This window comes from Gymnodraco acuticeps, unplaced genomic scaffold (assembly GCF_902827175.1).
Source record: "Gymnodraco acuticeps unplaced genomic scaffold, fGymAcu1.1, whole genome shotgun sequence".
Lineage (NCBI taxonomy): Eukaryota > Metazoa > Chordata > Actinopteri > Perciformes > Bathydraconidae > Gymnodraco > Gymnodraco acuticeps.
In genome coordinates, this window is record NW_022991603.1 from 1,068,738 (window position 1) to 1,082,716 (window position 13,979).

Below are 13,979 nucleotides of genomic sequence, written 5' to 3' on the forward strand. Positions count from 1 at the left end.
TGATTTTTTGAGAAATGTAAGGAGTATTTCATGAGAAAAGTATTTATTGTTTGCCTCATAGTTCATTTTACCGCAAATCTAACTTTTCAGTTGGGAAAGGCCTGTGATTGGAGAGATTGATCTTTAAAAAACGTCTCATCCTCCTGTATCACAAAGAGTTACTGCCATAAAGTAAACCCCCTTCCTCTTGAGCTGAGACTTTCTTTAATGAGAACACTTGCATGCATATTCAATAACCCTTTTTGTTTCTATATCAGTTTGTCACATTGGCAGAATAAGCACTGCAGTGCTTATTCTGTATGTTCCCTCAGTGCATTTCAGTTTAAAGAAAGTATGACGCAGAGACACATAGAAAGGGAATCCACCCGCCTGCTATGTTGGTTTTACTATCAAATCTGTTGCTGACTCACTGACACAGATGTACTACCCACTCCCCCCCAACATCCACACACACACACACACACACACACACACACTCACACACACACACACACACACACACACACACACACACACACACACACACACACACACACACACACACACACACACACACGCACACACACACCATGTATACATCACTTCAGGGGACATTACATTGACTTACATGCATTTCCTGGAGACTTATCCTAACCTTAACCATAACCAACACATGCCTAACCCTTACCCTTAACCTTAACCTTACCCTTACCCCTAATCCTAAACCTAACCAAGTCTTCACCCTAAAATGAATGATTCCCCTCATGGGGACCTCCAATGTGTCCCCATAAGGGAGGCGAGTCCCCACACGTGACTGTGTAAACAGATTTAGGTCCCCACAAGTATAGTAATGCTACCACACATACCACACACACACACACACACACACACACACACACACACACACACACACACACACACACACACACACACAGAGAAAGGGATAAATGTCTTTTGCGAGAATCTGCATCACGCATCACTTCCTTGTAACCCCCAACTCTCCCTTTCACTGACACATATTGATTGGTATGTGTGTGTGTGTGTGTGTGTGTGTGTGTGTGTGTGTGTGTGTGTGTGGGTGTGTGTGTGTGTGTGTGTGTGTGTGTGTTTCCAGTCAAGCAGGAAACTCAATTCAGCATTTGCAGCCAGTCACATAAGATAAGATAAGATAAGATAAAATAGGACTTTATTCATCCCGAAGGAAATTGTTGTGGCAGAGTTACACAAATACAATAAACACAGCAGCACAATAATAATAAAACTGTACACTAACAGTGCAGTATAGCTTTATAAAAGATGCTGACCCTCACCATCAAAACTAAACCTGCTTGAGATGATGCTCAACGGATTTGTAACTCTGTTCGTTAGGGGGCAAATTAACCAAATGTATACACACACTGCAGGAATAAAGAACCAGCTGATCCTCTGCAAATGTTTTCCAATTATTTGTCCAAAATAACACACAATGTGTGTGTGCAATCTCTGTGCAAGGTCTACACAGGAATGTTTGAATATGTGCCTGAAGACAATAGTGGAGAATATTTGCAATACACAGATTTGCAGCCAAATGTATATTGTGATGTGACTTGTCCACTTGTCATGCGAAGGGGAGGGTCAGGATATCTAGAAATATACATATATATATTTATATATATATATGTATTTATACATATATATATATACATATTTGCACACATATTTTTATATACTTTTGTTTTGGATTCGGGATTGTGGGAAACGGTATTTCGATCTCTCTGTCTGTACACACAAACTGGAAGATTGACAATGAAGTTGACTTTGACTTTGAAACTGGGTCACACACTTGAATAGGGGAGTACATTTGGATAAAAGTGCTTAATTTAAATGTCCATGTCTTATGATGTTCACTGCTGTGATTAATTACTTTGGTAAATCTGAACTTAAAACACAAATAATAACAATGACTTACCTGAATTAAAACAGTGATAAATCAGCTACTTCAAGGTGACTACAATATGTTTTATATAGCATGTGCATTGCTTTACTGAAACAATACCCCACAAAACTGCACTACAGAAAATCGGAACTTTCCCTTTAAGCCGTCATCATCAAGTTTCCTGTTTCAAAAATAAAACCCCAATCTCAGATTGTGGCAGGAGCATCCTGTGGTTTATACCTTTGTTTTATTTTCCAAAGAATCACCACACATGCTTGTGGTTTCCCTGCGTCATTCAGAATAATGTCTGGTGCAGGGAGGGAGAAACTATTTGTTATGTCACAGGGGGGCTCTCCAATGCAGCTGTGCTGTTTGTCAATGCTGGTTAAATGAGTGTGTGCAATCTCTGAGCAAGATCTACACAGTAATGTTTGTATGTGTTCCCTGGAAATTAGGTATAGAGATCTGAGGGAGGGTCCCACCTGTTAGTGTGGCCTTCACCTAACATATGGGACTGAATTATTTTTAGTGACGTAAAAAGACTAGTCAGATTTCTTTTTCCTCAGCTTTTCAGCAACAGCTGGTTGTTTCTTGAGAAAACATACTATGTTATATAATATTGGGTATATGTGTTTATATTAATATATATGTATTTGTATGTGTATTTTTTATTTTGGTTATTTTTTTCTATTTTAATTAATAAAAACGTTTGAATAAGTGTGTAGACTTGACAAAATGTATATATGAATTCAGGAAAATAAATTAAAAAGATATGTTTTACTTGTAGGCTATTAGTTATAATAAACAATAGAACAAATTATTCAATAACGAGATTATTACAACATATTTTAATTTGTAATATTCATGTGTGTGTGTGTGTGTGTGTGTGTGCGTGTGTGTGTGTGTGTGTGTGTGTGTGTGTGTGTGTGTGTGTGTGTGTGTGTGTGTGTGTGTGTGTGTGTGTGTGTGTGTGTGTGTGTGTGTGTGTGTGTGTGTGTGTGTGTGTGTGAAAGGTACCACACATAATCAATAAGTTTACAATAATTCAAGGCTTTATATTATGCAGTATTTGTCTTGGGTTAACTTCTGTGTGTGGGAGTGTTTTTCAAATCGTTATTCATATACAAATAATAACAGAGTAGAATGTAATATTATTTAAAGTTAAAATAGACCAGTGTAATTGTCAACAAAAACAGCTGATTTTCAAATGAAACGTCAGAGAACGCCGGCTGAATGGAGACGACCCTGGTTACTTGGCAACGCAAAAACCTTGTCGACCAATCAGATGCTTCGTTCGGCGCATTGCTACAATCAAACTCAACGATTTCACGCCTGTGTGACTTGCTGATGATGAGAGTTGGACTATTCTTTGGGTAAATATACAAACATGTGTGTTTTATGTTAAATTTAAAACATATAAGTTATAGCATATTACATTTACTATTTTAATAGTGAACTTTTAATTTGTAAAAGTCACGCTACATATAAATAGAGGGGACTGTGTTATGCTACGGCGGTGCATTTGTTTCAGTGGGTCGTGCTTCGGCTTTATAAAGCGGGCGTGTCTTACTGCAGATGGTTCAAATAGAGACTGTTCTGCAGCACCGCCGCATGTGTTTGTCTCCCAGCAAGTGGATTATGAGGAGGTGTCTGCACGAAATCCAAGTTAACATCTTCTTTTTCTGACCGAGTGCTTTTCAGAGGACGCTTTTGAAAATGTATGTACTACTTTTACAGTTCATTTGTGTGATTATGTCCAGAAAGAAGCCATGTTTTAACTCCACATGTTAGGATAGACATGTGACATGACATTCGCTTTTTAAAAGTGTAACCAGTCGTAGGCATTATTCGAAACGTGATGTTAGTTGGGATATTTTAACGTATTAAGTACTTTTTTTTAGTTTTCTTCATTATTCCAGTGCTTATGTTAAACGTGACTTTGCTAGATTCTCAGATTCGTCGCCATATGTTTTCATATTGAGTCAAACTTCACTCGTCCTACTTATCGTTATGGCAAAAAGAGTTACCGTTAGTTTAAAACACATTCATGGTTTAAAAAGTGACTGTAGCGGACAGCCGTTAGCAACCATGGAAACGTTAGCGGTTTACGTAAAACTGAAATGCTGCACTCGTCACGGCCCAATTGATAAATCAGCTGGAACAAATTATGATGTTTTTGACAACGTGTGACACGATTACTGGTATATTGGACAGTGCTGTATTTTTAACACTTGAATAAGAGTTAAACCTGTAGTAACATTCACAAGCTACCCTGCAGTATACAAAGTGATTAAAACTAGCTCCACGTTTCCCAGCTTTGATAAACGCATAAATGCATCCATAATTATAATCAAAACAGGTGAGTCCTTTTATGCTAATGCCTTAATACTTTTACTTGAGTAACATTTTGAGAGCATGACTTTTACTTGTAACTGAGTGTTCCTTCACTCTGATACTTTTTTGTTAAGTACACGATCTGAGTACTTCTCCCATCTCTGTTATTGGGGTTGTTATTTTTTGAAAACCCTGGCTTTAGTTGTCTATTTACTTTAAATCTAGTTGGTGTGTTTGTCTCTCGGCAGTTCTGGAATAAAAGCCAGGCTCGCGGTGTTCTAGAAGCCTCACGCGCTCAGTCCTCCAGTGTGTGTGTGTCAGAGTGAGCGAGCAGGTTGTCTCGTGCTCACATTCAGCTGTGCTCGTGCTGAATGGGTCATGATGCTGCTACTGTTTAGTGACAATAATTCAACAGTGAAGCCGGAAGTTATATTTTGATTTATTCACTTATTGTTTAATGTATACAGCATTCTTTATATACATTTTAATTGAAGTAGTTTGATCTATTCTAGCGTGTATTTATATTGTATGCATGTAGATGTATATATTTCTACTGTGGAATAATATTTACGGTTTTTATTACTTGTATTTTTTTGTAATGTCTGCTGTAGGTGAACAACATGCTTCACTAAAATACATAAATGTATCGATTATATATTTAATACATTTCCCATGTTCAAAGAAAATGATTTTAGAATAGTGATTGTGTATTTTGCTTGGTTTATGTCCTGTTTAAAAGTCACAACTAACATCTGTTTTCTCTCCTGCCTCCCCAGTTAATCTGAACTTTGTGAGAAGATGGATAACAAGGAGGAATCAAAGAGTTGTTCCGTCAGTGTGCTGACCTGGGAGCAGGTGAGCCGGCTGAATGAAGTTCTGACGGAGGTTGTGCCCGTCCACGGACGGGGGAACTTCCCCACCCTCGAAGTGCGGCTGAAGGACATCGTGGCCCGGGTGCGCTCCCGCCTGGAGCTCAGGGGCATCCGAGTGAAGGACGTCCGGCTCAACGGCTCCACAGCCAGCCACGTGCTGGTGCAGGATGTTGGCTGGAGCTACAAGGACCTGGACGTTATCTTCAGGGTGGACATGCCGCACGAGTCAGAGTACAGGCTCATTAAGGACGTGGTGCTGGGAACCCTGCTGGACTTTCTGCCTGAGGGTGTAAACAAGGAGAAAATCACATCCATGACTCTCAAAGAGGCTTACGTGCAGAAGCTGGTGAAAGTCAACACAGAGCAGGACCGCTGGAGTCTGATCTCCCTTTCCAACAACAACGGGCGCAATGTGGAGCTGAAGTTTGTAGACTCGATACGCCGGCAGTTTGAGTTCAGTGTGGACTCCTTTCAGATCGTGCTGGACTCCATGCTCTCCTACTACGAGCTGGCACAGACGCCCATGTCTCAGGCTTTCCACCCCACAGTGAGCGGGGAGAGTGTGTACGGGGACTTCAGCCTGGCGCTGGGCCACCTGCGGGACAAACTCATCGCCACCAAGCGGCCCGAGGAGATCCGCGGCGGCGGCCTGCTGAAATACTGCAATCTGCTGGTGAGGGACTTCCGTCCTGCCAGCGAGGAGGAGTTCAAGGCCCTGGAGCGCTACATGTGCTCCCGCTTCTTCATTGACTTCCCTGACATTGGTGAGCAGCAGCGCAAGGTGGAGGCCTACCTGCAGAGCCACTTTGTGGGCGAGGAGAAGAGCAAGTACGACTACCTCATGATCCTGCGGCGCGTCGTCAACGAGAGCACGGTGTGCCTCATGGGGCACGAGCGGAGGCAGACGCTGCACCTCATCTCGCTGATGGCCTTCAGAGTGCTGGCTGAGCAGAACGCTATCCCTGACGCGTCCTGCGTCACCTGCTACTATCAGCCGGCGCCCTACGTCCGAGACCACAACTTCAGCAACTACTATGTGGCTAACCAGAACATTCCAACATGGCTGCCATGTAACTGACATAAAGTGGACGGACGTAAAAGAGGGAGACAAGAGAAGGACTTAAAAAAACCGAAAAAAAAATATTGAGGCAATAAATACAAAGTTCCTCTCAAGGCACAATTATATTTAAGTGGACAGGTGTTTGCTTTGTTTTTGGAATACTTTCTCATTCCTCATCTTCAGAGTTGTCTAGGTCATTGAATAGAAAGTGATATTTTTAAGTGTTTAGACTTTCTTTTTTTCTTTTTTCATGTTTTGTGCCTTAACCTCCAGATGTACGCCCCAATCATTTAAGTATTGGCTATGTTTTTGAAAAAGGGATGAAAATGATGTTATAGCCTAAAATGTATTTTTCTCCTGTGATTTAGTAAAACAAATGATACAAATGTGAAAGGCAGAAAAAAATGTAAAATATTTAAAAATAGTATTATTGGGGTAGGGGATATATATATATATATATATATATATATATATATATATATAATAGGTGACGAGCCCCAAAAAAATCAGAGCACCAGTGTTATAAATATGTTTGATTCACTGGGGAGGGGAAAAAAGGTGTTACACTAATAACTTTGTTCACATCAGATATGAAGAGGGAAGCGAGCGGAGTCCATTTATTTTTAATTCATTTAGACATGTAAATATCTCTTGCATACATTTGTAGTCTCCCTGATACGCCGACAGTGCCTGTGATTTGTAAACAGTGCAGGAGATGCAAAAAAAATGTGTATATTTTTATTTTCCACTGTGAATTTCAGTGTAGGACGAGCTCCACTCCTCCCCCCCCCGTATCCAGTTTACTCAGACCTGTACTTTGCAGTCGAGACGGGCTCCGAGTGGGACAGCTCGGGCCTCAGAAAGATGGCTCCTGTGTGTCTGAGGAGTTTATGTTCCTCTGTGTTTTTAAGTCTCTTCCAAAGCCTCACCAGTGACCTCCAGATGTCAGTCTTATGGCCATTGTGGGAAGCTCTCTGACGGGAGGCCGGCCTCGCTGCCTGGAGCGAGGCCGGCTGGGAGACCCTTCCCTAAAAAGGAGCAGCACATGGCGTCCCTCAAAACCATCGCAGGCTCGACCGCGAACCTGAAACGGGATCCTCCTCTGACGCAGCTCACTGACTGGCTCTCAAACTATAATTATCCTCTTTTTCTTTTTTCCCCTGGGGGTGATATCTTCGGTGCTCTGCCACCTTACATGTGTGGGGCGCTGAGTCACTTCCTGTCCTCTCTTTACCACGCAGTGTTTGAACCCCTTTTGTGGTCATGGGAGCGCAGAGTGCAGCCGGTATGTCGAGAGAGAAATGCTCACGTCTGCCAGTGGGATTCCTCTCCCCTTTGGGAGTTTGAGGAATCCTGGAAGCTACTACCGGCCCCCCCCTCCCTGACAAATGTGACGGAGGTGCAGGTCCTCAAACTTATGAATTACTATTTCTAGCCAAGCTTGTTATAGACGGTTAATTATGAGCTCTTGCGGTGCGGCTAGCAGATTAGCTGTAACTTTCACATGTGGTATCTCCTCTTCACTTTCCTGCTACTACAGCATCCAGGCTGGAGCGAGGGAGAGCTGCTGCTCTTATGTAAGAGACAGCTGCTGTTTCCCAGAAGCTCCCCTCCTGCCTTTCTGCTGCTCGTTCCACAGATAACCAGCAGCGCCTCTTATCTGGCTGGCGCACGACTCCTGGCCGGTGAGATGAATTGTTGAGAGGGCGGTCAGCTCGCCCCCCCCCCCCCCCCCTCAGGTCACAACCCGGGTCAGGGCACGCTCTGCTGCTGAACTTTGGTAGGTGACCTGCCATAGTCTTTTTTAACAACAAGTCAGGGGCCACACATTGTCCGAGTTACAACCAGCAACTGCAGCGCTCAAGTGCCTTTGAGTCTTTGGAGAGTGAGTTAGGTTATTTGTAAGGAGGGAAAGCATTGTTCTAAGCCGTGTGCGATGTGGAGGATCCACGACAACATCTTTGATTACAAGAGATTACATCCTATTCCAGTTGGGACATTAATTATGGGTTGAGTTTTTGTTGTTTCAGTCCCAAACCATTATCTTCCTTGAAAGCCATCCGTCTAGTCATTCCTGTCAGTGTTTCTCTGTCTTTCCTACCAGTGTGGGCCTTGTTGTCACTGGCAGCCATGTTGACCTCAGTCGTGCCTGAATGCCTTTTTTTTAAATCAAATGTTTTGATTTTCCAAACGGGCATTATATTTCTACACCCTGCCGATCAACTGTAGCTCCACCGGCCCTGATGCAACTTGTCTTGTGTTCCTATCCAAACCAGAGCAATACCTGAAGTGCACTGAGCCAGACTTTTGGCCCAGCAGCTGGAGGTCCCCCAGCAGAGACCCTCACTGACAGAAGCACTTTATAGAGGCCTTGTTTTACTCCAGCCACCGGAGAGGAATGTAAATAAGCTAATGTGGTGGATTTGCTGGATGGAGTTGAGCTGGTTCTCAGGGACATATCATGTGTTTTTGAGGGCTTTGTTTTGTCCCTTTTTATTTTGGAAGGGTGAATAGGTTTCATCTGCCTTACATATTGAGGCATCCCCTTCTAACACTTAATGCGTGTCTTCTTCTCTGTGATAATTGTGCCAGCAAGTTAGAGTAGATCATGCCTGAAAGTTGAGGTAGCAGACTTTAGCGTTCAGCGTTGGCTTTTGTTCTTATCTCTCAGCGGGTCGTCGCCTCTTTGTTTAGTGCCAACAGCTGGATTCATCACCACACTCTTAACATAATCTGTGACTTGTTTCAAAGCCAAAAAACATTGATTTGGTGCTTTAAAAAACCCCGTCTTTGCATCACGTAATCTCAATCATTCCCCAGTTTGTGTATCCCCTCTGAGAGATGATAGATTAAAGCTCGGAGCCACACGCGGCAGGTTAAAGTCTGTCTGAGCGACGAGTGGTCCCTTTTTGGGGGCTTTTTGTTGACATCGCTCACTATAATCAGTTTGAGCGATGTCAAAGAAAATGCAACGTGCGTTTTCTAGACAATCGATGGTGAACGCAGCCTGGAATGTAAATACTCGTGCGTTTTTCTGATGACTAAAAAATGTGTGCCTGTTTAATGAAAGCTTTACCTTCCCCCCCCTCCCCCACTAGAGGAGAGCGGGGGTGCAGCAGCTCGCGTTGAATCATTTCCTTCATCAGGGTGGATGTGTCTGTGTGTGAACTTTTTGTCAAGGACGATGTGGAGAAAAAAGAGGGTGGATTATTTCCCCCTTTTTTTGTTCGCACACCTTCTATTTTCTGCTGTAAACTACGTATGAATCCTCTGCCTCCCCCCCCCCCCCCCGCCTCTGATTGTCCCACTTGTTTGGGGCTTTGTTTATTAGTACAGCGTGTATTTATTTATTACGCCTGTCGATGTGTTTTTTGCGCTGGGGGGTGCAGAGAAAGCTGTGGGTTGTATGTGTAGTGGTTCTGTGTGTCTAAAGTCTTACACCATAGGAATGTGATGGAGACTTTCTTACACTTCCTTTATGAAGTGTTGTGAATATTACTGCAGCAGATTTGTGTTTACGTTAATGCGTGGAGGTGTGTGTGTGTGCTTGTCTGCATGTGTGTATGAAGAAGTAGCTATAAAAGTAAAAAAAAAAAAAAGTGGGAAGAAATTTGTCGCACTATATATTTTTGAAATAGTTAATGCAAAAGAGCTTTTGTCAGCTTCGTGATTGTGACGACGAGTTGATGGTTACAACCATTATACTATTTCATTTTTCAGGACTTTTACCTCACTTCAGTTTTTCCTTTTGAATGGAAATGTACATCAGGAAATGTGTTTGAAGAGGAAATGATGAATAAAAGAGTATTAAATGCAATTTCTGCTTCAGCTGTTTCTGTCCAAATCTCGCCTGTCAAGCTGTGTCTTACATTTCAATGGATTTTATGTTAAAAAATACTTCCGGGTAATACTGCATTTTCTGTTAACTTAAAACCCTAACATTTCAATTTCAAAGTCAGAATAAAATATGTATAGTTTAAACTGTAAACTTATGACACAATCTTTCTTTTTTTGGTGTTTTTATTTTGTCAACAAAAGTATTACTTAAATGAAGTTGTGTAGGTCGTATTCAAATCATTGAGTAAAAGTACTGATACTACACTATAAAAGTACTCCAATACAAGTAAAAGTCCTGCACTGAGAATTGTATCAGGAAAATGTCTTTCAAGTATTGAAAGTAAAAGTACTCTTTACAAAAAAATACTAATTAAGATTTTTTTGTTTTTAAATGACTTTGTTTTTAGTGTTTTCTCCAGAATAGCCATGTTCTTGTGCGATATTTAGTATTTGGATTACAGTTTTTTTCCGAAAATATACCACAAGAAAAAACATTTGTCACATGTGCCCGAAAACTAGAAAAAGAAAAACCCACTTTATAACACTTCCACAATAGGAAATCAGTCATGTACAAACTCAGTAGATAAACACGGTACATCAACGCGACAGTTAAATGGCTCATCCATAAAACAACCCTATTACTTTACCTTAGTTCAAAGTCATATTAATCTTTGAATGCACTTACAGAAAGTGGCCGTGTTTCTATAGCTTTAGTTTTACCATCCTTCCTTTATTCAGTGGAGATGAATTCAACCAGAGATGTTTCCTGTCTTCATCCCGGGGTTAGTGGGAACCTCCATCATCTCTGCTTCCAGACAGTTGAATGGTGTTTCTGCTGATCTGAGTTCAGTGGAAAACACTTTTTATCGGGTAATAAACCCTGGCCATTGCTTTAGTGTACAGGAGTACCTCTGAGCATCAAAGCGTGTATGACCCTCCATGACTGACCACACGAGAGCAGGGGGTTTAACCTGCATGTTACTGTACATGTCCTCTTTCTGTTTGCTGCTCCTCCTCCTCTGATGCCTGCTATAGGAGCTGCATTTCATGTCATTCCCCCCCCCCCCCCCTCCACGAGCCTTGAGTCACTTCCATTCATAAAACACTTTGACTTGTATCTGAGCGATGACTCATTCAAGGTGAAGCAGTAAAGTGCTCCGACCTCACCGACATCTTTTTTTCCATTTGCCTCCGTCCACATGCTAATGCTTCTTTACGGACCGAATTAACCTTTATTTTTTATAAATGCCTCACTTCCTGCTCCTCGTCCTCTGTGGTTTAATATGAGTAATACTGCAAAAATCCTACATGATTACCATTATCTTCCATCCTCTATGGATAAGAACAGATGTAGGTAATCCTTTAAATGCAGGGTGACTTAAAACATATGCAATAATAATGGATTACATTTTAAATTGACCCCAACAATAACTAAGTTGGCATGTATGAACCAACGTTAATATGTTGCATTCAAAATAATAATACATAGCCCCTATTATATGTATGTTCTGTAAAGTGATTCAGTAGTTTATTTATTTTCATTTAATCGTTTATTTGGGACATTGGGCATTGGGACAATGCACAGTAATGAACACTTAAAACATTCAAATGTGTCAAGCGTAACAGTGCCAGATTTAGCTTTGAGCTAATTTCCATCCGCAGTCGCTCACATAAAACATTGAAGAAGTTTACATTTTACAAACATAGCAAAAACAAAATACATGATATGCAAAAGGTGCAAAAGAGCAAGAGCAGCATACACAAGTATTTATGACATGGTAATACAATGTAGCAGCAACAACATATCAAGTGCAAGAGAAGATACAAGTGCTACCTAAAGTGCAAGAGGAGATGCCCCTGTGTTAAAGTGCATTTAGCGGTGATTATTGTCAACCATTCTTTGAGTTGACCTTTGAAGCTATTGAGAGTGGGACAACCCCGTATCTCAGTTTGGAGGCTATTCCACAATGAGCTGCCTTTAACGGAGAGGACATTTTGTCCAAAAGTGGTCCGTCTGCGGTGGACCTCACAGTCTCCTCTGGTTTCTGACCTAGTGCAGCGTCCAGTGTGTTTTTGTGGATGAATTCCCCTAAGGGAGGGGGGGGGGGCAGTCCAGGTAAACATTTATAAATAAAGCACATACTTTTAAAAGACTTAAAATTGTCAAAGCTCAATAAATTGTGTTTTTCAAGGATGGTGCAGTGGTGGTATGAATGTGGCTTTCTGTCAAACACCTTGATAGCTCTCTTGTACAGCTGTTCTATGGGTTTCAGGTTTGTGGCACAAGCAAACGACCAGTTTGTCAAACAGTATTCAATGCTGGATAGAATCATACAGTGGAGGTCTGACTTTGCAGCATTGACAGTTAAGAAAGATTTGTTTAACATTTTGCAAGTTGAATTTAATAGTAATGGATACTTTCTTGATATGTTTCTTAAAAGCCAAGTTTGAGTCCAGTATGACTCCAAGATACTTGAAGTGGGGGACAAGTTCTATTTCTGCTCCGTTTAAAAACACGTTGGATCCTTCGATTTTGACTGGTCGTTTACTGAACATCATGCATACTGTTTTTTTACATTGAACTGTTATCAACGTTGTGTTCATTTGGCCAGTTTATACTTGCTAATAAGTAATCAAAGTTAGTAGGGTTAGGGTTGCAAAGCAGCAGCTGGCGAGCCACACCTCTCATCTACAGTAAAGCACATGTTTTTTATGAAACTAACACTCAGAGCCACATCGAATAACTTTTTCTTTAAATCAGTTGCAGGGGAACAGAGGCCACACAGAGAGCATCAAGCCGGATTCCCTACAGTATTCTCAGTTTGGTGCACAATGTGTGTGTAAAAGTGAAACGTTTCCCACTTTCATTTGATGAACAAAATAATGAAAATGAGATCATATTCAGAAGGTTGAATCCTATCTGTTATCTCAAACTATCTTGTTCGTCTCTGTGGATGATTCTTTAACCATCACTTGTGTGAGGTTGACACGAAAGCAAACAGTTTGTGATAAATGATCCGGTACCACTTTACAATGAGACTACGTGATGTGTTTTACACTTTACAATAAGGCTCCCTTTTGGCAGTTATAAATGTTAGTAACTCGTAAATAAATGGTCATAAGAGATGCCAAGAAACATCAAGATGGAAGGGGGGGAATCAACTCAGTGAACAACACATACCAAGGATGCTGGCTGATGAAGAAGACGAAGTAAGCTAGGTAGCCAATATAAGGCTTAGTCATCTTGCCAAATAGTGAGCCTGTGTTGATGTATGGAAACTATGTTAGAACTGGTTTATAAATGGCTCTTAATGATTAATAAAGTGTTTCCAACCTAGTTAATAACCTAATTATAAATATATTATATATATTTATGAATCCTTTATAGTCTTATTGTAAAGTGTTACCGATTATCCTTATGTTTGTACTCAACACATTTCCATTTCCTTTTATTGAGCCGTCACCTTTTCTAAGTCACAGTAACGCCCTTCGTTTCCTGAGTTTCAGACACAGTGAAGTGATAACTGTGTATTGAGAGAGTTTCAGGGCCTTTACAAAACCACACAGCCCCCACCCTTTGCACATGAACACTCTCACACACTCTCACACACTCTCAAACACAACCCCCCCCCCCAGCAGAGTTCGGCCAGGTCAAACAATGCATGATTTCTCGAAAAACACTGATACAAGTATGCGGGGGAGAGTGAGACAATGGAGACTAGAGAGAGTGTGTGTGTGTGTGTGTGTGTGTGTGTGTGTGTGTGTGTGTGTGTGTGTGTGTGTGTGTGTGTGTGTGTGTGTGTGTGTGTGTGTGTGTGTGTGTGTGTGTGTGTGTGTGTGTGTGTGTGTGTGTGTGTGTGGGGTGAGATACCATTCTATGGTTCACATACCTGCCACTGGTCTCCAATAGCTGCACGAATATGTTCTTCTGTTCTCAGTTTTCATTGTTAAATTGTAGTTATTTTTGCTTTTATCACTTTTT

At 41.4% G+C, this 13,979-nt stretch overlaps 1 protein-coding gene across 1 annotated transcript; it reads left to right on the forward strand.

Annotated features, from left to right (window-relative positions):
* The first annotated feature begins 3,480 nt into the window (after positions 1-3,480).
* Positions 3,481-9,977, forward strand: tent5c (terminal nucleotidyltransferase 5C). The gene is made up of 2 exons (XM_034198010.1): positions 3,481-3,612; positions 5,005-9,977. Exon 2 carries the CDS (start codon positions 5,027-5,029, stop codon positions 6,176-6,178), a length of 1,152 nt encoding a protein of 383 aa, XP_034053901.1. The 5' UTR covers positions 3,481-3,612; positions 5,005-5,026; the 3' UTR covers positions 6,179-9,977.
* The last annotated feature ends 4,002 nt before the right edge of the window (positions 9,978-13,979 follow it).